The following is a 24,232-nucleotide window of genomic DNA, read 5'->3' as shown; positions in this document are numbered from 1 at the left end:
TTTTTTAAATTCCAATAATTTATAGACATTTCCTTGTTTTGTCTACATTTACGTTGACACTAAGGTTTACAAACAAAAACAAATTTCAATGTGGTTGTTGTTGAGTTGTATTTGTTGTAGTATTAACTTTACCTTGTATTTGTTCTACCATGAAATTTGGTTTTCAAAATGTAATAGGGTCTACTCATGAAATTTGAAACTTCTAAATTTGCTACCATAAAATACTGCTTTTCATCCTAAACGTGTAATAAAAATTACCTTCGAGAGTTCTGAATGCTTTACATATATATTTTGATTCAAATTTGTTCTATTTTAGAGTATTTTCAAAATGTATTTATGTTTTACCTGAAACAATTTTTGGACCGACCCTATTATTCAATATTTATCTTCGACAATTAGTTTTCAATAACAACAATGTTCTTTTTGTAAATTTGTTATTTGTTGTAATTCATGCATATACCTTACATAAATTTGCCTTGGTTGGGGGGTTTTTGTTCCGATAATATCGATAGGTAAAACTATCTATCGATATTTAATTTTTAAAAAATAATCGATTTTATCGATAGTGCCATCGATTTTTTGCCAGCGAACAGTGCGAACAGAATGAGAAATTCATGCTTATCCAAGCCTAATAGCCTGTTTTCGTAAAAATGCTTGCCTGTCACACGAACCGTTCGTACTAAAACGTTATCGTTCAAAATTTGGTTCTTGTAAAATTTTACGAACCATTCGTTTTTATCTAAGGGCCAGAACAGAATCTATCGTCGCTTGCTTTGCTTGCTTCCCCAAATGTCAAATTATAAAGGAATGCCAGAGCCTCCTTGCAAATCTGCCAGCGTTCTTCTTTAGGAGGCTCTGGCATTCCTTTATAAGCTCTGTTCCTTTACGTTCAAGAATCTTCAAGTTTTACCACTTTTTACTCGAAAAGTGTTCCTTTACTTCAGACACCATACAATTCATATGGGAGCATTTTACAACTTTTACTACCTTTGCCGGTTTTAGCATTTTCTAAAGTAAAGGAACAGACCAATAATTTGACATTTCGGAAGCAAGCAAAGCAAGCGACGATTGATTCTGTTTCTACCTTAAAAGCTTTCGTCTATTTCAGAAAAGCTTTTATATTTCAGGGTTTCCATAATACTTATTTTGTGAATTTTGCATAGGCATCTGTACGTAATATGTGTTACTTGATGGCAACCCCGATAAACAGATGACAAACAAAAAATAAGGGCCAAACCTATAAGTCTGCGTGTTGCGTGTGCGTTCATAAATACCCAGCAAAATGTTCGATGCCAAAGATGCTATTCAAGAATGGGTGCAAGTGAAATGGAATGTCATTTTTTCAGGATCTTCACTCATTCTTTTTACAAGAGCGTGACCCCCAAAAGATGCAATTCATTTTCAGATCCTAAGCATGTCATCTTTACTAACTCGATGGAATGACATCTTCAACAATTCTTTGGCATGGCATCTATACCAATCCTTTGGCATGCCATCTTAACCAATTCCCAAGAATAGCATTTTCACTAATCTTTGGCATGTCATTTTCACCAACCCTTTGGCATGTAATTTTCACGTATTGTTCGGAAAATGGAAAATGCTGTATTGAAAAATGATTTTTATCTTTTTATTTTAATTATTCAAAGGAATTAATGAAATAACTATAATTTATGTATCATCATAAAGTTTACATCAATAATTGCAGTTTCTTCTCGTTGTTGTAACAGTAGTTAATATGTTTGTATTCTCATTTTTCTGCTTAATCTAATGGTTTGTAACCACAAAGCTGCAAACTTAAGTTTCTTAGCAGGATTGGTAGGGCAATTGAAAAGGAGCAGTGTGTCGTGGGTGCCTGTGCTGTATGCTGGGCAGATGTTTTCCACGGTGTCATCAGTACTTGCCCTATAGGAATTTTGACGTCTGCACCATCCCGAGCGTATTGACCCAAAACTAATCTGGTTTGTCCTGACAGCTGGCGCTTCTCAGCTGCGATAGATGGTAGATGTTCTCCAAGGACCGCATTCACACGACAACTGTTTACTGCATCTGCGACTGCATTCGTGTGAATGCTACTTAAACCTGGTTGAAAGGCTTTTTGATCTAGAGGTTCTCTCTTGTAACGTTAGACTTCTCTTTCTAGATTATGAGCACGGCTTGCTCTGAGTGAGTCCTCTGCTAATATGGAGATGGCCTTCAGCGCAGTTGTTGTGCTGCTTACGGATCCTATGCTATTGATCGGCAACTGGATGGAAGAACTATAGCCACAAGGGTCCTTGCTACGGGCGACAAAAGCGAAATCGGTTTGTAAGATTCGCCTTTGCTGGCATCCTTTTCGGGCTTCAGTAGCTGGCCTATTTTCCAGACTTCGGGAACGATGTGTTTGGCAAGCGACAGGTTGTAAATTTAAGTGAGAAACTTGACTTCCGACCGTCCCAGCTGTTGCAGTCTAAACACCGCCGATGCACGCAACAGAGTTTACTTCCTCCGCAACAGGTTTTGATTCACCTTACAAAAGGATTTTACTTCCCATCAGTGCAGTGTAGATTTCGACATTGACTCCAACTGTAGATTACTATTTCGTGAATTTTATTTTACAACGTTTTGGAAATGTTTGTTGTTTTGTAGGGATCTACAAATCGACTTTTTGAGCGGGGTTCTCTAGTGCAGGCAAGGAAACTTTTATAATTGGTCTGTTCCTTTACTTTTAAAAATGGTAATTGTTGCAAAAATGGTAAAAGTGGTGAAATGCTCTCATAGCATACAATTTATGCTTTTAAAAGTAAGGAAACACTTTGCGGGTAAAAACTGGTAACCTCAGGCACGTAAAGGAACACGACTAATACCAAAGAGCGCAGTCAATGATTGGGACTTCCTAGCATAATCAATCTTACATTGCTTTAAACGTACATATTTAGATAAATAAAAGAATATCTACATGTGTAAAAATAAAAACACAAAATTCATCTCTATTGGATCGATGGAATGGGTTCAAATGCTAAGGAAAAGATCGGATCTATCACGACTTCCTTTGAATTGGTTCAAATGCTGATGAAACGATCGGATCTTTCACGACTTCCTTCGAATGGGTTCAAATGCTGATGAAAAGATCGGATCTTTCACGACTTCATTTGAACCAATGCAAAAGATCCAGTGAAATCATGGCATCTCATGGAACCACTTCCATAAAATTTTGCTGGGTAGTAACAGTGGCAGAAAATGGTAAAAGTGGTAAACTGCTCCCATGTAAATTGCCATTTACATTCGTTTATTTTTGACGTATTCGTTCGTCTGATTTTGTTACGAAAACCAAAAGAAATACGAAAATAAAAAGCTTTCATTTGTTTGTCACACGAATACAAACGTCAATCGCTATGAAAACCAAATTCTGTCTTCGTTAATGAAATCGACGAATGAATGGGTAAAAACTTTTTACAAAAACACGCTGTACATTTTTTCCCTTTCTCTTTTTTACGAGTTTTACTATTAAAAAGTACGGGAACAAAGCTAATGAGAAAGAAAGGAACTATGTATATGAACCAATGGAACTATATGAATGCAACAGCTGGATATAGTTCCAATAGTTCCTTGTCCGGAATAGTTCCTTGGAACTAGTTTGATTCGGAACTACACAACTCTACTGATCTTACTTTTAATTCATTCGTGTTGGCGTCTGATTGCTGTAAACATTGATAACATTTTATGAGAGAGGGGTTTCCCCGCAAATTTTTCGCATAAAATCTAGCAGAAAACGCTGAAAGAATATATGTAAGTATTTTTAATTATATTTCTTGAGAGCGGGAATAAAGTAAAGTGGTAACATAAATTCAAGATACGTGTCATGGAAATATTTGTGTTCTCCGTTTACCGCAGGAAGAGCTGACTCTCGCTAAGTTTGGATCGGCATGAAATTTTTTTTAACCGAGATCTACCGGTTAAAAAAATTTCATGCCCAGATCACATCACAGTTAGATACATATGTATGTATGTATATAATTGCTGTGTTCGGGTTAACTTTAGTTTAGTAAAAACTCTCCGATTTTTCCGGGTCTAATCCGGGTTTTGTACCCGGACTTTCGGGTCCAATAGCCGGGTAACCGGATCCGTCCCCCAAGAAAATTATACATTCCCATGATCAGCGCAACAATATCTACCTCTGGAAAAAATTTCAAAAAAATCGGAGAGTTTTTACTAAACTAGAGTTGTTCCTAGTAAAAATTAGTAGATTCTTGCAGTACCGGAAAAGACCATATATTTTGAACTATCTGTGAAAAAAATTTCATCCATTTCGTCATTATTTTACACAATGAATTTGACATTTGAAATCCACTGGATTTCGTAAATATGTATGTATGTATGTATATGTGATATCGATGCCCAACTTCCTCAACCACATATCTTAAAAAATAAAATGCTTGAGAGGAGTTACAAAAAGATCATATTTTGATACATCGGGGTTTTGGAAAAAAAAGTTTAAAGGCAATTATTAGAAAGTTGGATACACTTAATTCCATCGGGGTTTTAACCGATGTATCTAAAAACAATTTTTTTTATAGGTATCTCCTCAAAAATGGCATCGATATGTATGTACATTCATATATACCTACTCATATATAAAAAAGATTTTGGTTTATATTCACAGGAGTTCTTTGGTGTGACGCGTGCCTATTGAGGAGCAGTACATAAAGAGATAACATTTTCAAGTTGTGAAAACAATACATCCCAAGAAAGAAAAAAAGATAACAACAAAAATGTCTTCGGAAAATCAAGAAAACGGCAATGAACCAAATGCCATACAAACATACGATATTGATCGTAAAGATGTAACTGCTTTGCAGAAGAGTAATTATAAATATCTATGGGAAATTCAAAATTACTCACTGTTGAAAATTACCAAGAATGTCAAAGAGTATAGCACTTCAAATATTCAAGCAGTCTTCGGTGATATTAGAACTGAATGGAAAATGAGAGCGGGCATAAGAAATAATAATACTTTGTATATTTGGGTACACTATATTTCTGGAAACAACGATGATATTTATACAAATATATCCATATCTGGAATATTATCTGGGAAACTAATGCTTACTAAAACGATAGAAAACTGTAAAGTTGGTGCGATTTATCCTTTTACACTGGCTCATTCTGAAACTATGAAATTTTATTCAATTTTACAAGATTCAATACAAATTCTTCTTGATGTTGAAGGGGTACTGAGTAGATGTGAATTTTCAGTCACAGAACGGCGGAGGACAGCAAATATCAGGTTATCAAATGACTTCAATAAGATCTTAACTAGTAAAGAATTTAGCGATATAACAATTGTCGCTGGCCAAGAAGGAATTGAATTGAAAGCTCACAAATCTGTATTGTGTGCCCGAAGTGAAGTTTTTGCCACTATGTTTCGCAATGATTTCGAAGAGAGTAAAACAAATCGTATTACTATTAATGACATCAGTGCCAAAGTAATACAGGAAATGCTGAGTTTTATATATACATGCCAGAGAATACCCGAGGAAATGGCAACCGATCTCTACTATGCTGCCAATAAATATCAACTGACGGACTTGCAAAAAATGTGTGAAAATATTTTAAACTAGCAAAATGCCCGCTACTTCGTATGCGGAAAGGATATAAAAAAAAACAAATAAACAATATATAATATGGAAATGACAAACACTGAAAATTTGGTCGCACTAATACCAATTTTAATCAATATTTATTTTTATCTTAGTACTGTACGTACCCTTTAAGTTCGATTTTCAAAAAGATCAGCCGTATCTCACCCTTACACATTAACAGCGAGATCAACGTTGCACACCAATACACACCCTAACTCCAAAAAATAAAAATTCCAGCACTGTCCCTACACCCAAAAACAAATTGAGTACCATTAAATAATTTTCGTATACTTATGGTACGTATTTCGACGATATATCTCATCCATACACAGACATTAATACAAAATAATTACAGTAAATTCCATAATAATTACAGTATTTCCAAATCTCAAGATTCCAGCTGTATCCGTTCGTCCAATTCCAAATTGTACCAAACTTAGTATCAAGTCAAACTCTTCGTATCCATAAGTAAGATTTTCCAAAACTACCTCAATCCTTCACTTTAGTAGTAATCTTACTTCCAAATTTCAGGATTCAAACTCTATCCGTTAAACCAAATTAAAATTGTACAAAATTTAGAACAATTTAGAATTTTCGTACCAATTTTCAAAACTTCCTCAACGCAACAGGGCTACAATAATCATACTTTCAAATTGCAGGATTCCACCGCTATCCGTTCACCTACATACAAATTGTATTAAATTTAGTACCATAAGTTTGCTTTTTCAAAACAACCTGAATCCTACTCTTCGACTGTAATCGTAATTCCAAATTTCAGGATTCCAGCTCTATTAATTCACCAGAATCCAAATTGTATCAAATTTAGTACCATTTCATTCCCAAACAAAATTTTCAGGATTCTAGGTCTACACGTTCACCCAAATCTATATTGTACCATATTTAGTACTTCTCGTACCCATACGTACGACTTTTCAAAATTTCCTCAATACTACACTCCTACAGTAATCTTAATTCCAACACTATCCGTTTACTAAAATTCAAATTGTACCAAATTTAGTGGTTTTCGTACCCATAAGTACGAATTTCCAAACTACCTCAATTCTACTGTCCGGCAGTAATCTTAGTTCCGTTCATCCAAATCTAAATTGTACCAAATTTAGTACCATTTAGTACTTTTCGTACCCAAAGGTACGAATTTCCAAAACTATCTCAATCCTACACCCCTACAGTAATCTTAATTCAAAACTTTAGGATTTCATCTCTATCCGTTCACCCAAATCCAAATTTATTACTGCTCGTAATCATAAAAACGAACTTCCAAAACCATATCCTTATTTCAACGCCATTTCCCAACCTTGATTCCCATACCAAATTTGAAGATTCTAGCTTTATCCATTAAAAATATGCAATTGGTACCAAATTTAGAAACTTTTAGTACTTTTCGTACACTTATAGGTCGAGTTTCTAAATATCCTTTAGTACATCTTCCTAACTCTCCACCAATGACCACTCGTTCAAAATTTCAGAATTCTAGCTCTTCGCGTTTGCCTAATACAATGGATTCCATATTTAGTACACTTTAGCACTTTTCGTACCTTTCTACGACGAATTTCCAAAAACCCCTTTACACAAAAACAAATTGTACCAAATTCTGTACAATTCGATTTTCCAAAACAACCTTAATCCTTTACTTAAACAGTAACCATAATTCCAAATAACAGGATTCCAGCGCTATACGTGCACTCAAATCCAAGTTGTACCATTTGGTACATTTCGTACCCATAAGTACGAATTTCAAAAACTACTTCCATCTCAATCTTATACTTCAACAGCCGTCTGACCGAATTCCAGGATTCCAAATTGTATCACAGGTAGTACCACTTAGTAATTTTCGTACCCTTACTACCTCAGTCCTACACTCCAATAGTTATCCTAATTTCAAATTTCAGGACTCAAACACTATCCGTCACCCAAATCCAAATTCTACTCTATAGCCTACGGCGAACGGGTTTCAAATTCTAACTCTTTCCGTTTACTAAAATGCATACTTTAAATTAAAATAAATAAAATTAAAATACTTAAAATTCAGGATTCCAGTTCTATCCGTTCACCCAAATCCAAATTGTAATAAATTTAGTACCATTTAGTACTATTCGTACACATAAATACGAATTTCCAAAATTTCCCCAATCCTATGCTCCAACAATAATCTCAATTTCAAATTTCAGGATTCCAGCTCTGTCCGTTCACTCGAATCCCTATTGTACCAAATTTAGTACTTTTCGAACACATAAGTACGACTTTCCAAAACCACCCTCATATCTCAGTCCTACACTTCACAGTAATCTTAATTCCAAATTTCAGGTTTCCAGCTACATACATACGTTCACCCAAATCCAAAATTGCACTAAATTTAGTACCATTTAGTACTTTTCGTACCCATAAGTACGAATTTTCAAAACTACCTCAATTCTACACCCCACCAGTAATCTCAATTCCAAATTTCGAGATTCCAACTATATCCGTTCACCCAAATCCCCATTGTCCCAAATTTAGTACTTCTCATTAACATAAGTAAGAATTTCCAAAACTTCCCCAGTCCTACACTCCAACAGTAATATCAATTCCAAATTTCAGGAATCCAGCTCTATTCGTTCACCCAAATCCAAATTGTACTAAATTTAGTACCATTTAGTACTTTTCGTACACTCAAGTTTCCAAAAACCCTTTGGTGCATATTTCTTATCCTCAGTCCTCAGTCCAAATTTGAGGAATCAAACTCTATCCGTTCACCCAAATCGAAACTGTACCAAATTTAGTGCTATTTAGTATTTTTCGTACCCTATGTACGAATTTCCAAAACTTCCACAATACTAAACTCCACCAGTAATCTCAGTTCCAAATTTCGAGATTCCAGAGCTATCCGTTCACCCAAATACCCATTATACAAAATTTAGTTCCATTTAGTACTTTCCGTACACATAAGTACTAATTTCCAAAACCACCCTCATATCTCAATCCTACACTTCAACAGTAATATTAATTCCAAATTTCAGTTTTCCAGCTCTTTCCGTTCACCCAAATCTAAATTGTACTAAATTTAGTACCATTTAGTACTATTCGTACACATAAATACGAATTTCCAAAATTTCCCCAATCCTATGCTCCAACAATAATCTCAATTTCAAATTTCAGGATTCCAGCTCTGTCCGTTCACTCGAATCCCTATTGTACCAAATTTAGTACTTTTCGAACACATAAGTACGAATTTCCAAAACCACCCTCATATCTCAGTCCTACACATCACAGTAATCTTAATTCCAAATTTCAGGTTTCCAGCTACATACATACGTTCACCCAAATCCAAATTGCACTAAATTTAGTACCATTTAGTACTTTTCGTACCCATAAGTACGAATTTTCAAAACTACCTCAATCCTACACCCCACCAGTAATCTCAATTCCAAATTTCGAGATTCCAGCTTTTATCCGTTCACCCAAATCCCCATTGTATCAAATTTAGTACCATTTAGTACTTTTCATACACATAAGTACGAATTTCCAAAAGTTCTTCAATCCTACACTCCAACAGTAATCTCAATTCCAAATATCAGGATTCCAGCTCTATCCGTTCACCCAAATCCCTATTGTACCAAATTTAGTACTATTTAGTACTCTTCGTACACATAAGTACTAATTTCCAAAACTACCCTCATATCTCAATCCTACACTTCAACAGCAATATTAATTCCAAATTTCAGGTTTCCAGCTCTATCCGTTCATTCAAATCCAAATTGTACTAAATTTAGTACCATTTAGTACTTTTCGTACCCATAAGTACGAATTTTCAAAACTACCTCAATCCTACACCCCACCTGTAATCTCAATTCCAAATATCGAGATTCCAGCTATTATCCGTTCACCCAAATCCCCATTGCATCAAATTTAGTACCATTTAGTACTTTTCATACACATAAGCACGAATTTCCAAAACTACCCTCATATCTCAATCCTACACTACAACAGTAACCTTAATTCCAAATTTCAGGTTTCCAGCTCTTTACGTTCACCCAAATCTAAATTGTACTAAATTTAGTACCATTTAATACTTTTCGTACACATGATTGGTAATTTTCCAAACCATTTCCTTTTAGAAGCACCACTTCCCAACCTTGATTTCCATACCAAATTCCTATATTCCTGGGGCCTATTATTGATTTCATTAATTAGTTATCGATTTCTTCAAATTACAGATTTTGAAATTGAATAGTTATGATATAATAAATAGTGGTAGTATGCACAATTTTATTGCACTTTCATTGATTTGCAAACATTTAGTTATTCACGACATCTGTTGCAATGGAAGATAACAAATGTCTTGCCTTTATATTATTTAGTGGTTTACGGTAAAATAAGTGCGCCTAAAAGTAAACTACAAAATTTGAAATTATGTGTGATCGTTTACGGTATCATGAAGTTATAGCATTGTTAATTTGACACATGTCTTGCAGAGGGCCAACTAAGTGCATAAGTACGTAATAATAATGAAAAATAAGGATTTTTGTTGTTGTTATTTTTTGTGGTTCCAGGACGAATTTTCTAAAACCCGGCCTTATCTCGCACATTTGCATCAACAGTGACCCACTGGTAAAATTTCAAGCTCCTAGCTTTAGCCGTTTTGGCTGGGCGTTGATGATGAGTCAGTCAGTCAGTCAATCACTTATCACCAAGCTCATTTATATATATAAAAGATAAAACAATGGATAATACATCAGTTATTGATATTTTCTTATTGGCGGAGCGTAATTCTAATAAACGACTAAAAAGAAGCGCCCTTGAATATATGTTGATGAACATTAAAGATATTATGAAAACATCAAATTGGAAAGAACTTCAAGAAACCAATCAGCCGCTATGCTACGAAATTTTGTGTAAAGCCGTAGTTGATCATTTATAGACGATCACTGTGATCTTTAAATAACACTTTGTTAAACAAAATGAATTTATAATAAATTTTAATTTTAAATTGTGGTTTGCGTTCAATTTTAAAAGATATGTTAAGATAAACGCACCACCATCCAACTTCTTATGAATTTTTTATTCACATAGGCGATACTTACTGGGGGACACTTCTAAGAAATCTTTCTTATAGACAAGACGGCTTTAAAAAACATTTTCTTATAGAAAGTGTGCTTTTAAAGAACCTTACTTATAGGAAAGGCCATTTTCGTATAGAAAACTGTCGGAAGGTCCAGGTTTCGTATAGAAAAATGTCGGAAGGGCCAAGTTTCGTATAGAAAACTGTCGGAAGGGCCAGGTTTCGTATAGAAAACTGGCTGTAGGGCCAGGTTTCGTATGGAAAACTGGTTGAAGGGCCAGGTTTCGTATAGAAAACTGGCTGAAGGGCCAGGTTTCGTATAGAAAACTGGCTGAAGGGCCAGGTTTCGTATAGAAAACTGGCTGAAGGGCCAGGTTTCGTATAGAAAACTGGCTGAAGGGCCAGGTTTCGTATAGAAAACTGGCTGAAGGGCCAGGTTTCGTATAGAAAACTGGCTGAAGGGCCAGGTTTCGTATAGAAAACTGGCTGAAGGGCCAGGTTTCGTATAGAAAACTGGCTGAAGGGCCAGGTTTCGTATAGAAAACTGGCTGAAGGGCCAGGTTTCGTATAGAAAACTGGCTGAAGGGCCAGGTTTCGTATAGAAAACTGGCTGAAGGGCCAGGTTTCGTATAGAAAACTGGCTGAAGGGCCAGGTTTCGTATAGAAAACTGGCTGAAGGGCCAGGTTTCGTATAGAAAACTGGCTGAAGGGCCAGGTTTCGTATAGAAAACTGGCTGAAGGGCCAGGTTTCGTATAGAAAACTGGCTGAAGGGCCAGGTTTCGTATAGAAAACTGGCTGAAGGGCCAGGTTTCGTATAGAAAACTGGCTGAAGGGCCAGGTTTCGTATAGAAAACTGGCTGAAGGGCCAGGTTTCGTATAGAAAACTGGCTGAAGGGCCAGGTTTCGTATAGAAAACTGGCTGAAGGGCCAGGTTTCGTATAGAAAACTGGCTGAAGGGCCAGGTTTCGTATAGAAAACTGGCTGAAGGGCCAGGTTTCGTATAGAAAACTGGCTGAAGGGCCAGGTTTCGTATAGAAAACTGGCTGAAGGGCCAGGTTTCGTATAGAAAACTGGCTGAAGGGCCAGGTTTCGTATAGAAAACTGGCTGAAGGGCCAGGTTTCGTATAGAAAACTGGCTGAAGGGCCAGGTTTCGTATAGAAAACTGGCTGAAGGGCCAGGTTTCGTATAGAAAACTGGCTGAAGGGCCAGGTTTCGTATAGAAAACTGGCTGAAGGGCCAGGTTTCGTATAGAAAACTGGCTGAAGGGCCAGGTTTCGTATAGAAAACTGGCTGAAGGGCCAGGTTTCGTATAGAAAACTGGCTGAAGGGCCAGGTTTCGTATAGAAAACTGGCTGAAGGGCCAGGTTTCGTATAGAAAACTGGCTGAAGGGCCAGGTTTCGTATAGAAAACTGGCTGAAGGGCCAGGTTTCGTATAGAAAACTGGCTGAAGGGCCAGGTTTCGTATAGAAAACTGGCTGAAGGGCCAGGTTTCGTATAGAAAACTGGCTGAAGGGCCAGGTTTCGTATAGAAAACTGGCTGAAGGGCCAGGTTTCGTATAGAAAACTGGCTGAAGGGCCAGGTTTCGTATAGAAAACTGGCTGAAGGGCCAGGTTTCGTATAGAAAACTGGCTGAAGGGCCAGGTTTCGTATAGAAAACTGGCTGAAGGGCCAGGTTTCGTATAGAAAACTGGCTGAAGGGCCAGGTTTCGTATAGAAAACTGGCTGAAGGGCCAGGTTTCGTATAGAAAACTGGCTGAAGGGCCAGGTTTCGTATAGAAAACTGGCTGAAGGGCCAGGTTTCGTATAGAAAACTGGCTGAAGGGCCAGGTTTCGTATAGAAAACTGGCTGAAGGGCCAGGTTTCGTATAGAAAACTGGCTGAAGGGCCAGGTTTCGTATAGAAAACTGGCTGAAGGGCCAGGTTTCGTATAGAAAACTGGCTGAAGGGCCAGGTTTCGTATAGAAAACTGGCTGAAGGGCCAGGTTTCGTATAGAAAACTGGCTGAAGGGCCAGGTTTCGTATAGAAAACTGGCTGAAGGGCCAGGTTTCGTATAGAAAACTGGCTGAAGGGCCAGGTTTCGTATAGAAAACTGGCTGAAGGGCCAGGTTTCGTATAGAAAACTGGCTGAAGGGCCAGGTTTCGTATAGAAAACTGGCTGAAGGGCAAGGTTTCGTATAGAAAACTGGCTGAAGGGCAAGGTTTCGTATAGAAAACTGGCTGAAGGGCCAGGTTTCGTATAGAAAACTGGCTGAAGGGCCAGGTTTCGTATAGAAAACTGGCTGAAGGGCCAGGTTTCGTATAGAAAACTGGCTGAAGGGCCAGGTTTCGTATAGAAAACTGGCTGAAGGGCCAGGTTTCGTATAGAAAACTGGCTGAAGGGCCAGGTTTCGTATAGAAAACTGGCTGAAGGGCCAGGTTTCGTATAGAAAACTGGCTGAAGGGCCAGGTTTCGTATAGAAAACTGGCTGAAGGGCCAGGTTTCGTATAGAAAACTGGCTGAAGGGCCAGGTTTCGTATAGAAAACTGGCTGAAGGGCCAGGTTTCGTATAGAAAACTGGCTGAAGGGCCAGGTTTCGTATAGAAAACTGGCTGAAGGGCCAGGTTTCGTATAGAAAACTGGCTGAAGGGCCAGGTTTCGTATAGAAAACTGGCTGAAGGGCCAGGTTTCGTATAGAAAACTGGCTGAAGGGCCAGGTTTCGTATAGAAAACTGGCTGAAGGGCCAGGTTTCGTATAGAAAACTGGCTGAAGGGCCAGGTTTCGTATAGAAAACTGGCTGAAGGGCCAGGTTTCGTATAGAAAACTGGCTGAAGGGCCAGGTTTCGTATAGAAAACTGGCTGAAGGGCCAGGTTTCGTATAGAAAACTGGCTGAAGGGCCAGGTTTCGTATAGAAAACTGGCTGAAGTGCCAGGTTTCGTATAGAAAACTGGCTGAAGGGCCAGTATGTATAGATGTATGATTTTCTTCCAGCTAGTTAGTAAATTGAATAACTAATAAAATGTTTGTTGGTTTTTGGGAAACTATTTTTATTGGGGTTTTCTTTGAATTCAATATGAACATAGGCCCATAAGTAAGTGATCAACGTTGTTGCAATGCTTTCTCCAAAACATCCATACATAAATCACGATCAGTATCTCTTAACTTATTCCAACTTGGCGTTTGAGTGACATCTTTAATATGTTTTATTATAAACTGAACTGCCGCATTTTTAAGGCTTTTACTGGTATGTCTTTCGGCCAAGAAAAGCATATCAGCAACAGAAGCAATTTCCATTTTTTCCATTAAAATGTTTTCACACATTTCTTGCAGACCCAACAAAGCATATTTATCCGATACTGCAAAAAGATCTGCAGCCAAATATTGAGACACTTCTTTATCCGTGTAAATATACTCCAACATTTCTTCTATTACTTCAGCATCCGTATCATCTAGGGTTATACGATTTGTTTTATTCTCCAGGAGATCATTGCAAAACATTGCAGCAAAAACCTCACTACGAACAGATAATAAAAATTTATGGGCTTTAAATTCTGTTCCATCTCGTGCGACAAGAGTTACATCGCTAAATTTTTTACTAGCTAAAATATTTGCCATGTCATGTGTAATGCTTCTGCTGCTAATGGATGTAATTCTGCTGCCGCTAATGGATGTAATTCTGCTGCTGCTAATGGGAGTAATTCTGCTGCTGCTAATGGGTCCAATTCTGATGCTGCTAATGGGGGTAATTCTGCTGCAGCTAATGGGTCCAATTCTGATGCTGCTAATGGGTGTAATTCTGCTATTGCTGGATGCAACTGAGTTGTTCTTACATTTTATTTCAATTTCGAAGGTATATGGAGCACTCGGATAAGTATTCAAAGGAACTTCATCTTCATAACCATACTTCATTTTCATAACCTTTATCCATTTATTCATCCCATCTACTGTTAAATTGTTAGTTTGCATATGTCCATATCCAATGGAATTAATTATAACTTGAAACAGTGCATCTTTGTGACTCGTTGAAATCAATTGTATAGAAATCTGCCAATAACCCATAGAATGTAATTCTCCATACAGCATCCATTCAGACTTGATACCATCACAACAAAAAACTTCAAACTTGGGAGAACTGCATTCAGTTGGGAGTGTAGCAGAAACTTTGAACTCCCATATAAATTTATTTTCATTAATTTTGCCAAATTGTTTTTTAGACATCTTCAGTGGATTTGCAAGTGTTACAATTTGACAATTTGCGGAGGATTCCAAAACTCTATTTGTAAGAATTATTACAAGTGTTTCAAATTTTGACAGTTGTATAAAGGAAAAGTTGCTGAAAAAAGTGTTTCAGCAACATTTAATAAATACGTGGAGAAACCTACCTATTAACGGCGGTATTTTCTGATCGTGCAACAGTATCTTACTAGGCGTTTACACCAGACAATTTGTCTTCGAATACAACTCTGATTTACTAACACATATAGCTCATTTATTTATTTATTTTATTTTTATTTAGACTAGCCATAAATCCTCGACTGGATTTAATAAATCCAGTACAAATCTCATTGCATTTAGATATACATTTTGGAGGATTTAAATGGCAGTCAGCTGATTTTTGTTCATAGCACAATTACCAAGGTAGATGCATCAGCCCATCTGAACGAATGTGAAACGTCAAAAGAATTTTTTGTAAATTGAATTCGTCTCAAAAAACATACGTCAAATTAAAAATGTATTGTTTAATACTGAAAATGTTAGCACAGTATGCTACTAATGCTAACTAAAGAACAAATCATGGTAGAACAAATACAAGGTAAAGTTAATACTACAACAAATACAACTCGAACAACAACCACAAAGGAATTTGTTTTTGTTTGTAAACCTTAGTGTCAACGTAAATGTAAACAAAACAAGGAAATGTCTATAAATTATTGGAATTTAAAAAACTAATATTTTTTCACATTTGATTGAATATTTTGGAAAACATGAATGAAAACTCGTTAGATTTTCAATTTGAATGTTTCCATATCATTCCACTAAATGCATAATTTCTCGCAGAAAGTAGAATACATGCAAAAATGTTTCGGGTCGCTGGTAATTCATTGAAAAAAGAGAAGATGTATCAATAATTTGCTTTTGAAAACAAAAAAGCACATGTTTATTAGGGCTTTATTCTTTTCAAGTTTAACAAAATACCACACATATTAACAAATATTGTACCGCCTCTATAAGCGATGTTTTAGTGTGCGGCATGTCGTTCGGACCTGGAGAAGGTTACATGTCAATGATATGAAGCCGTCTTTATGGGAAATAGTTTTTTTTTCTGTTGAATAAATTTGTTCTTCAAAAATATATATCCCTAATATACATCGAACATAGAAATAAATACATAAAATGTCGAATGGAATTTGACACTAACACTACAACCCAGTTCAGTCAGCTGGGTATTGCTGCTACCTTTTCTTGTTCTACCATGAGAGCAAATAAAGAATTATTTTATCGCAGTTTGCCCATCTAAAATAAATCAACGAATTATTTTATCGTTTAGACATCGTAATCTTGGTTGATTAAAATCAACTTTGTACATCAAAACAAATTTAATTTTTCCGCCTTGTTTACAAATTTTTACATTTTAAATTATTTTTAGTGTAGCAATTCACCGATGCATCTACCTTGTTTCTTGGGCCAGCTTGCAACTTTTTGTATTTTCTAGCAACATGTTGCAAAAAACAGAGTTGTATACGAGGATTTATGCCAGATTTAAAACAAATCCACTCAATAGGAGGATTTATTTTTGTATGGGAAATCTGATAGATTTTGGCTGGATTTAGCAAATAAAACCTGATAATGCGCTAAATCCGGCTAATGGTGTCATATCTAAATGGCATAATACATACATTTGTCGGCTGCTTCCCAGTTGTCCATCATTTTTTCACAGACAGTCTGGTTAACAAATTTTTGAAATTTTTGTGAAAAAGAAGTGAGATGATAACTCAAATGTGTTGAAAACAAAGGAATATGTACAAAAACAGTATATTTGAACGGAAAACGAAAATAAATCAATGATTTTCATTCAAAATTTTACAACTGTTTTTGCAGTTGTCTGGATGCCTCCGTCACACAGGCAAGTTTTGGGTTTTTGACAATCAATACATGAACTCAACTGTCCTGTCATTTGTAAACGCAGGGTAAGAACTCATCGAGTGATTGTTGTTGGAATTTATTACAAATTCCTTTGCGCGTGCCATTCGCTGTTCTTTGTTTGTTGTTGAAGATTCAATCTCATTTGATTGCTTAAGCTGGAGTATTCCCCAATGGCTTGTGTGAGTGAGTGTGATTCTCATTTATTTGAGAATACTAGACACCTAAAGAGTTCGGGTTTTCGCTAAAAAAGGCATCATTTCAAAAAGCCAATTGATAATTCCCTTCGCCGGGATGAAATCCTGATATTGGTACCGATCAGTAAAATTTTGCAACACTGTCAGTTCGTTTTGAAAAACATTACTCTCTGTAATAGAGGGTAATAAATGAAGTTAAGCCATTGGGGGAATACTCCAGCTTAAGCAATCAAATTTTTATTATTTTATTTCTTTTTATTTCGCTTTGACAAAGCGCGTAGTTTTCCTTTTTGCCTTTTGCCTTCATTGTCAAATAAATGTCAAATCAGCAGTTTGACAGATTTTCCACTTTTTACACAACGAAATTTGTCGAGCAGAAAGTAGTAAAAGAGAAAACCATTTTGGATCTCTCTCCTCTCTCACTCTCTTAAAAATTGTTTTCAGTTTTACTACTTTTTGGGGTTAAGGAACACTTTCCGAGTTAAAAATGGTAAAACTTGAAGAAACATTAACGTAAAGGAACAAAGCTTATCTGTTGTTGAGGAATTGAGAACTTTTCGCTATTCGTTTTGCTCGCACTCATGAATGTAAACAAAACAAAACTAAACAGCGAGTTCGGTCAACGTGGGTTATGTTTCGTTTTGTATTGTTTCTATGGAAAATACGAAACGAAACCGTTGGAAATAGCTGTGTCTTTTTACGTGATAATTTGTAATAATTATTACTAATGTTGCAGATTTTGACAGTTATATAAAGGAAAAGTTGCTGAAAAAAAATATATCAGCAACATTTAGTAAGTAAAAAGACACACCAAGTAATAATTATTACAAATTATCGAGTACGCAGACAGGCATAATTTGACCTTTGAATTTCACCATGATGTAAATCTAGCCTTAGATATCGTTGCACGAGCATAAAATGCAGCCGTGAAAATGCATTGTTGTATCTTCAGTATTTTGCGATCCTTGCAAATTGTAAACAATTGTAAATCTACTGAAGATGACTACTAAATATTTTGGAGAAATTAAAAAAAATAAATTTATATGGGAACTCGAAGCTTCTGATATATTCCGTACTGAATGCAGTTCTCCCAAGTTTGAAGTTTCTTGTTGTGATGATATCAAGTCTGAATGGATGCTGTATGGAGGATTATATTCTGTTGGTCATTGGCAGATTTTTATACAATTGCTTTCAACGAGCCACAAAGATGCACTGTATCGAGTTACAACTGAAGAACAAGGAGAAACACAAACTAAAAATGTAACAACAGACCAGATGGATAACAGGATCAAGGTTATGGATGTGAAGTATCCTACAACATATGAATTCGTTTTCATTCATCGACATGCCTTAGATGTTGAAATAAAATGTTTAACCAACACTGTTGTATCCAGCAGTTTCCGAATTACACATGATATCGCAAGTATTCTAGCTAGTAAAGAATTTAGCGATGTAGCTCTTGTCGCCCGAAATGGAACAGAATTTAAAGCCCATAAACTTATATTATCTGTTCGTAGTGAGGTTTTTGCTGCAATGTTTCGCAATGATCTCCTGGAGAATAAAACAAATCGTATAACCATAGATGATACGGATGCTGAAGTTGTTGAAGAAATGTTGGAGTATATTTACACGGATACAAAAGTATCACAACATTTAGCTGCAGATCTCTTTATAGTTTCGAATAAATATGCTTTATTGGGTCTGCAAGAAATGTGTGAAAGCATTTTAATCGAAAATATGGAAATTGCTACTGTTGCTGATATTCTTTTCTTGGCCGAAAGTCACACCAGTGAACGCCTTAAAAAGGCGACTGTTCAATTTATAATAGAAAATATTAAAGCTGTCACTCAAACGGCAAGTTGGAAAAGGTTGAGGGAAACTGATCGTGATTTATGTATAGATGTATTGGAAGAAGCATTGCAACAACGTTGATCACTTATAGGCATGAATAATTTTATTATGCATATAATTTGGAGCTATCCGGCCGGAATCCGGACTAAAATTAAATTATAAAAACGCAAAAAAAAAAAAAAAGATTAACCAAAAAAGCCAAACTAAAAAAAATAGCAAAGAATACAAATAAGCAAAAAATATGTCAATAAAAATGAATTGAATGATATTAACAAAATAATCACTAATTGCAAATGGAATATCTATTTCATAGTGAAACCCTAAATTAAATTACAAAATTAAAATCAGGGCAAAATTCAATTAGCTCATCGTTTGTTTTTTTCGCTTTGCTTGTGTCATTTTTAGTAAAAGAATAAGTGAAATAAGGCAACCTAGTTCGAATTTGTCTCTGCCGTTCTTTGACCTTTTACCAGAAATAAAGCGAGGCAAGCAAGAACCCACCCAGCAAAAAAATTGGAAGTGCTGCAATGTAGAGCTTTGATTTACTACATCCTTCGATGCAGTCCACATGGAATGATTAAAAATGCTGAAACACATTCTTGAAGATACCTACAGGCAAGCCAGTTTGTATGCTGTTTTTCTATAAGGTATTTAATTAAAATCATATTTGTTTTCAGTAGGCCAGTGAGGAATACGCGAATCATTATACCTCGATTGACTTCTTTGTTGGAGAGGTCCTTCATTGTAAGGGTAGTTCGAGTGTTTTATAATTTGCCACAGAATGAATAAAGAAATGAAAGATGACATTTTAATTAGATAGTACCTCCTCTTTACTCTTTTACATGAAATTGAGCGTGAATTAACTCGAAGGTAAAAGGTAGAAACACAATGAAATACGCCGCTTTTTCACGCTCAGGTTTCCAGCCAATTTAAATGGAAGTGATTCCATGTGAAATCATGATTGCACTGGTTGTTTTGCATGAGTGCGAAAGGAGTCGTCAAAGATCCGATCTTTTTCATCGAATTTTCATGAGTGCAATTGAAGTCGTGAAAGATCCGATCTTTTTCATGAGTGAAATTGAAGTGGTGAAAGATCCGATCTTTGTCATAATATTGTCATGATATAATACCCCGTTTATATATAACCGGATTTAACAAACCGACTGGGTTTTAAATGTCAATTCCATTGCTTATATTTCAAACAAATCCTCTCAAAGAAGGTTAACCCTGCAAAAAGCTCTAATATAAACAGCATATAAAATTGATATAAAACAAAAGAAAAATATATTTTGTGTTTGGAAACCTGCTTCGTTTTGTGGATATTAAAAAGAAGTATGGAAAAGAGCCGGTCTATAAACCACGAGCTCCACCAGCCGACCAAAACCGATATAGTAAAACATATCGAGCTGCAATTATTGGGTTGGCTGTGCCGTGTCAAAATGCTATGACAATGAACTGGTGTGTGTGACTCCCTTGTAAATGTCATTGGTGATTCACCTAAATTGTCACCTATGACATGTCACTTGCACCCATGATTCAACTCATGATTTGTCATCGACCATTTTGCTGGGTGGTTGCACAGAAATGTTGTTCTGCAGTTGCAGAACAAGTTCTTGTCGTCTTAATATCGGCATCGAAAAGTCCGAAAATCTACTGTCTAATAATTCGCTCCTTCTATTCATTGAAACACTTATTGGTGTTGTCAACAACTTCTTGTGATGGATTTGTACAGATATATTATAAAAATCTTTAGCAAGGAACGACGATGTGATTGCTATTACCAAGTCAGGTTTGAAGACTCATTTCTGGTAGTTCATGCAACTTTATAAAAAAACGCCTATGTGGTCGGGTTGAAATCCTTCCCAATGACCATCGATAAAAAACAGCACAAGTCTGTAATAAGTATTTCCAGCTTGGCTCGTATCATGTTGATCAATTCACTAGATCTAGGCCTTGCTGTGGTAATAACAACACGATACATTTATTTATTTATTTATTTATTTACAATATATTTTACAAATTAATTTATAAAATGTAGATTTCAGGCGCCGGGTAACAGAGACCATATGCGCACGATATAATAAATACTGAAGCAATTTTACAAAACTGAATTTAATATATACAGCATAATTGGAAATATATATTATATACATATATACAAGAAAAGTTACTGAGATTAATAGGAATTTATAAGTGTAATTTATAGGAAATTAATAAGTTCTGATTCAAACATCACGAATATTATGTACATGGAGCGAGCAACGAATTCGACACAGTAGGTCGTTAGTAACACGATACATATTCTTTTAAATGGGGAGGCAACATTCTATGGTCAAATTATTATCCACATATCCTCAAATAAATTTAATTTTGCTCTTACCTCTTTCTGCATCTCCCTGTTTCAGTAGTTTTTTTACGCTTTTCTGCCATAATTCCCCTCAGATTGTTTTAGTGTTTCATTCTTTAAAACATCCTCTTGTTGGGATAGACGTTTTTCAAACTCTTCTTGATATTGATTACGTTGTTCTTCTTTAATTTCTTTTCGAAGCAAGGGTGACTTTTTTCCACCAATAAAAATGTCTCCCAGAGAGTTAACTCGACAGGCATTGCTTTATTAATGAGATGATTAGATTAGAACATATCAAAATGAGAGAGATATCCTGAAGGTTTACCACATTCATTCACTGGCCATACCCTGTTCGAACATGTTTCAATAAGAGAGCCCACTATGTGATGTCCTCTTCGCAGTTTCATGTAAGCTGTAAAGAAGTTTATTGTTGATTATTAGGCAATTGTGAACGTTGGTGTTGATGTAGCAGCCTAGGATTGATGCTGGGTTAGTTTAGCTGCATAGATTGTCACTGTGGTCACCTACACACGACCACTATGTTCACCTATAGTTCAGCAACTATCGATTTGCTATCATCCTATTCAAATAATGGGACGAAAATGGGGTGCAATGGTTACCATGGCCACTTTACACACAGGAGACACCAGCAAGACATCCATCCTCGCGCCTGACCACGTCCTTGGAAGAAATGGTTTTGTTATCAATTGTCAATGGAAATAATTATAAAAATGATTTGTTATTGTATGAATGTAGGGATTGCAGCATCGACATACTTGACAGTTTAATTAAAAATAATCCATATATCCAATACAATTAATAGCTTTTACGCGGGATAAATCACTCCTTACTCGCCCCATAATAGTTTAAGCTAAAACCAATGCCGAAAATGCAAAAAAAAAAAAAATTAAAAAAGTTCTGATTCAAATTTTCTACATTGAAATCCCTATTTGTTTCAAATTGAAAATATGACAATTTTCAAATTGAAGTTCAGTCTGACAAACCCCCCCAAAAGGTAAGAACATCAAAAAAGGAAGAAAAGGACAAAAATAAAAATAAACCGCCAAAAACATGGAAATAGTGAAATTTATATTTCAAAAAGGTGTGGAACAGTTCGGGTAAGTAGAGTGTGAATTAAAAAAACAAATAGTGATTAGTGAAATGAATTAATTTGTGGATTTTCTTCTTAAGATATCCAAAAATGTTTTGGTTTTGCGGAATATCGACATTGTATCTGTTGCAACAATTTATTGCTATAGCAGTTAAATGTGTTTGGTGTATTATTAAAATATTGGATACAATTATTTGGCACGATTTCCGCAATACCAATTCGTGGATATTGAAGATAGAAAAATCATTCGGATTTCATAAGAAAAATGTCATTCTATCAATTTTTATTGTATTTCTTCTTTATGTTATACATATATTAGTAATAATATTTTTCATATATTTTGTCATATTGTATATCAAAATTCTTTGGTATTTATTTTGGAATTATATAGTATTATTCCGTTAATAACATAATCTTATCTATTGTTTTGTGTTTTGTTGTTGTATGAATTTGAGAAATAAAAAAAGAATTTGACAAAACTGAAACAAATATTTTCTTTTTATTTTCCAGACTTGTCATTAGAATGGAAATGGAATGCCTATGGACTTCTGGGGCTTAGTTGAAATAAAAACTGCCAAAATGACACAATACAGCCAATAAATACTAAACGATATATTGCAATGTTAACGGAAACCAGGGTGAATACAATTCAAAATAGTAGAAGGACGGCTGCATTCCGTTTGATGAGAAGAAATCTTTGGAAATTTGGATCTTGTTGAATCCCTTTATTAGAAAGGGACGTATTCCTGAATTGGACCATTATATTCTTTGAGGGAATTGGAGTCAAGATGAAATCACGTTTTAATAATTCTGTACTTCAATATATGTAAATGATGGATATGTTGCAATAAAATACAATACATTGCCTGTGGGCCAATATATTTATAACGATAGATGTCCTCTGAGCCCTTATATAGAACGATACATGGCCTCTGAGTTCACCTGTAGAATGATAGATGGCCTCCGAGTACATCTATAGAACGATAGATGGCCTCTGAATCCATCTATAGAACGATGTTGACCTCTGATCCCATTTATAGAACGATATATGGCCTCTGAGTTCACCTGTAGAATGATAGATGGCCTTCGAGTACATCTATAGAACGATAGATGGCCTATCAGACCATCTATAGAACGAAATATTTCCTCTCAGTCCACTTATAGAACGATATATGGCTTCTCAGTCAATCTTTAGAACGATATATGGCCTCTCAGTCCGTCTATAGAACGACAGATGGCCTCTCAGTCCATCTATAGAACGATAGATGGCCTCTGAGTCCATCTATAGAACGACTGATGCCCTCTCTGTCCATCTATAGAACGAAATATGGCCTCTCAGTCCATGTACAGAACGATATATGGCCTCTCAGTCCATGTATAGAACGATATATGGGTTCTCAGTCCATCTATAGAACGATATATGGCCTCTGAGTTCGTCTATAGAACGATAGATGGCATCGGAGGTCATCTGTACAACGATAGATGGCATCGGAGGTCATCTGTACAACGATAGATGACCTCTGATTCCATCTATAGGGCGATAGATTACATCTGAGTTCTTCTATAGTATAATAGATTGCCTCTGTGCCCATATATACAATGATAAATGACCTATGAGCCCATTTGTAGAAAGATAGATGACCTCTAATCTCATCTATAGAATGATAGATGGCATCTGAGACCGTCTAAATTACCATAGATGGGCTCATAAGATATATCGTTCTCTATATTAACCCAGAGACCATCTATAGTTCATTGTGTTGGCCCATAGGCGATTATCATTCTATAGATGGGATTAGAGGTCATCTATCTTTCTATGCATTGACCGAGAGGCCATATATCGTTCTATAGATGGACTGAGAGGCCATATATCGTTCTATACATAGACTGAGAGGCCATATATCGTTCTACAGATGGACTGAGA

The 24,232-nt window shown here is 35.9% G+C and overlaps 1 protein-coding gene and 2 long non-coding RNA genes across 3 annotated transcripts; 2 read left to right on the top strand and 1 right to left on the bottom strand.

Moving 5' to 3' along the window:
* The first annotated feature begins 3,597 nt into the window (after positions 1 to 3,597).
* On the top strand, positions 3,598 to 5,880 carry LOC141400823 (uncharacterized). The gene is made up of 2 exons (XR_012412202.1): positions 3,598 to 3,765; positions 4,640 to 5,880. It is a non-coding gene; the product is annotated as an uncharacterized lncRNA (long non-coding RNA).
* A 12,652-nt stretch (positions 5,881 to 18,532) lies between these two features.
* On the top strand, positions 18,533 to 18,931 carry LOC141403234 (speckle-type POZ protein-like). The gene has a single exon (XM_073985420.1). The coding sequence runs from the start codon at positions 18,533 to 18,535 to the stop codon at positions 18,929 to 18,931; it is 399 nt and encodes a 132-aa protein (XP_073841521.1).
* Positions 18,932 to 21,034: 2,103 nt separating this feature from the next.
* LOC141403670 (uncharacterized) lies at positions 21,035 to 22,073 on the bottom strand. The gene is made up of 3 exons (XR_012412877.1): positions 21,818 to 22,073; positions 21,523 to 21,609; positions 21,035 to 21,459 (listed from the first exon to the last, which is right to left on the bottom strand). It is a non-coding gene; the product is annotated as an uncharacterized lncRNA (long non-coding RNA).
* Positions 22,074 to 24,232: the final 2,159 nt, after the last annotated feature.

Source organism: Musca autumnalis, unplaced genomic scaffold, assembly GCF_047663935.1.
Source record: "Musca autumnalis isolate F117 unplaced genomic scaffold, ASM4766393v1 scaffold_4, whole genome shotgun sequence".
NCBI lineage: Eukaryota > Metazoa > Arthropoda > Insecta > Diptera > Muscidae > Musca > Musca autumnalis.
Note: the sequence above shows the minus strand (reverse complement) of the source record. Positions and strands in the feature narration are given on the sequence as shown.

Bases quoted from the DNA above. Each gene is read 5' to 3' on its own strand.
- LOC141403234 (XM_073985420.1), top strand. From the start codon at position 18,533: ATGTTTCGCAATGATCTCCTGGAGAATAAAACAAATCGTATAACCATA.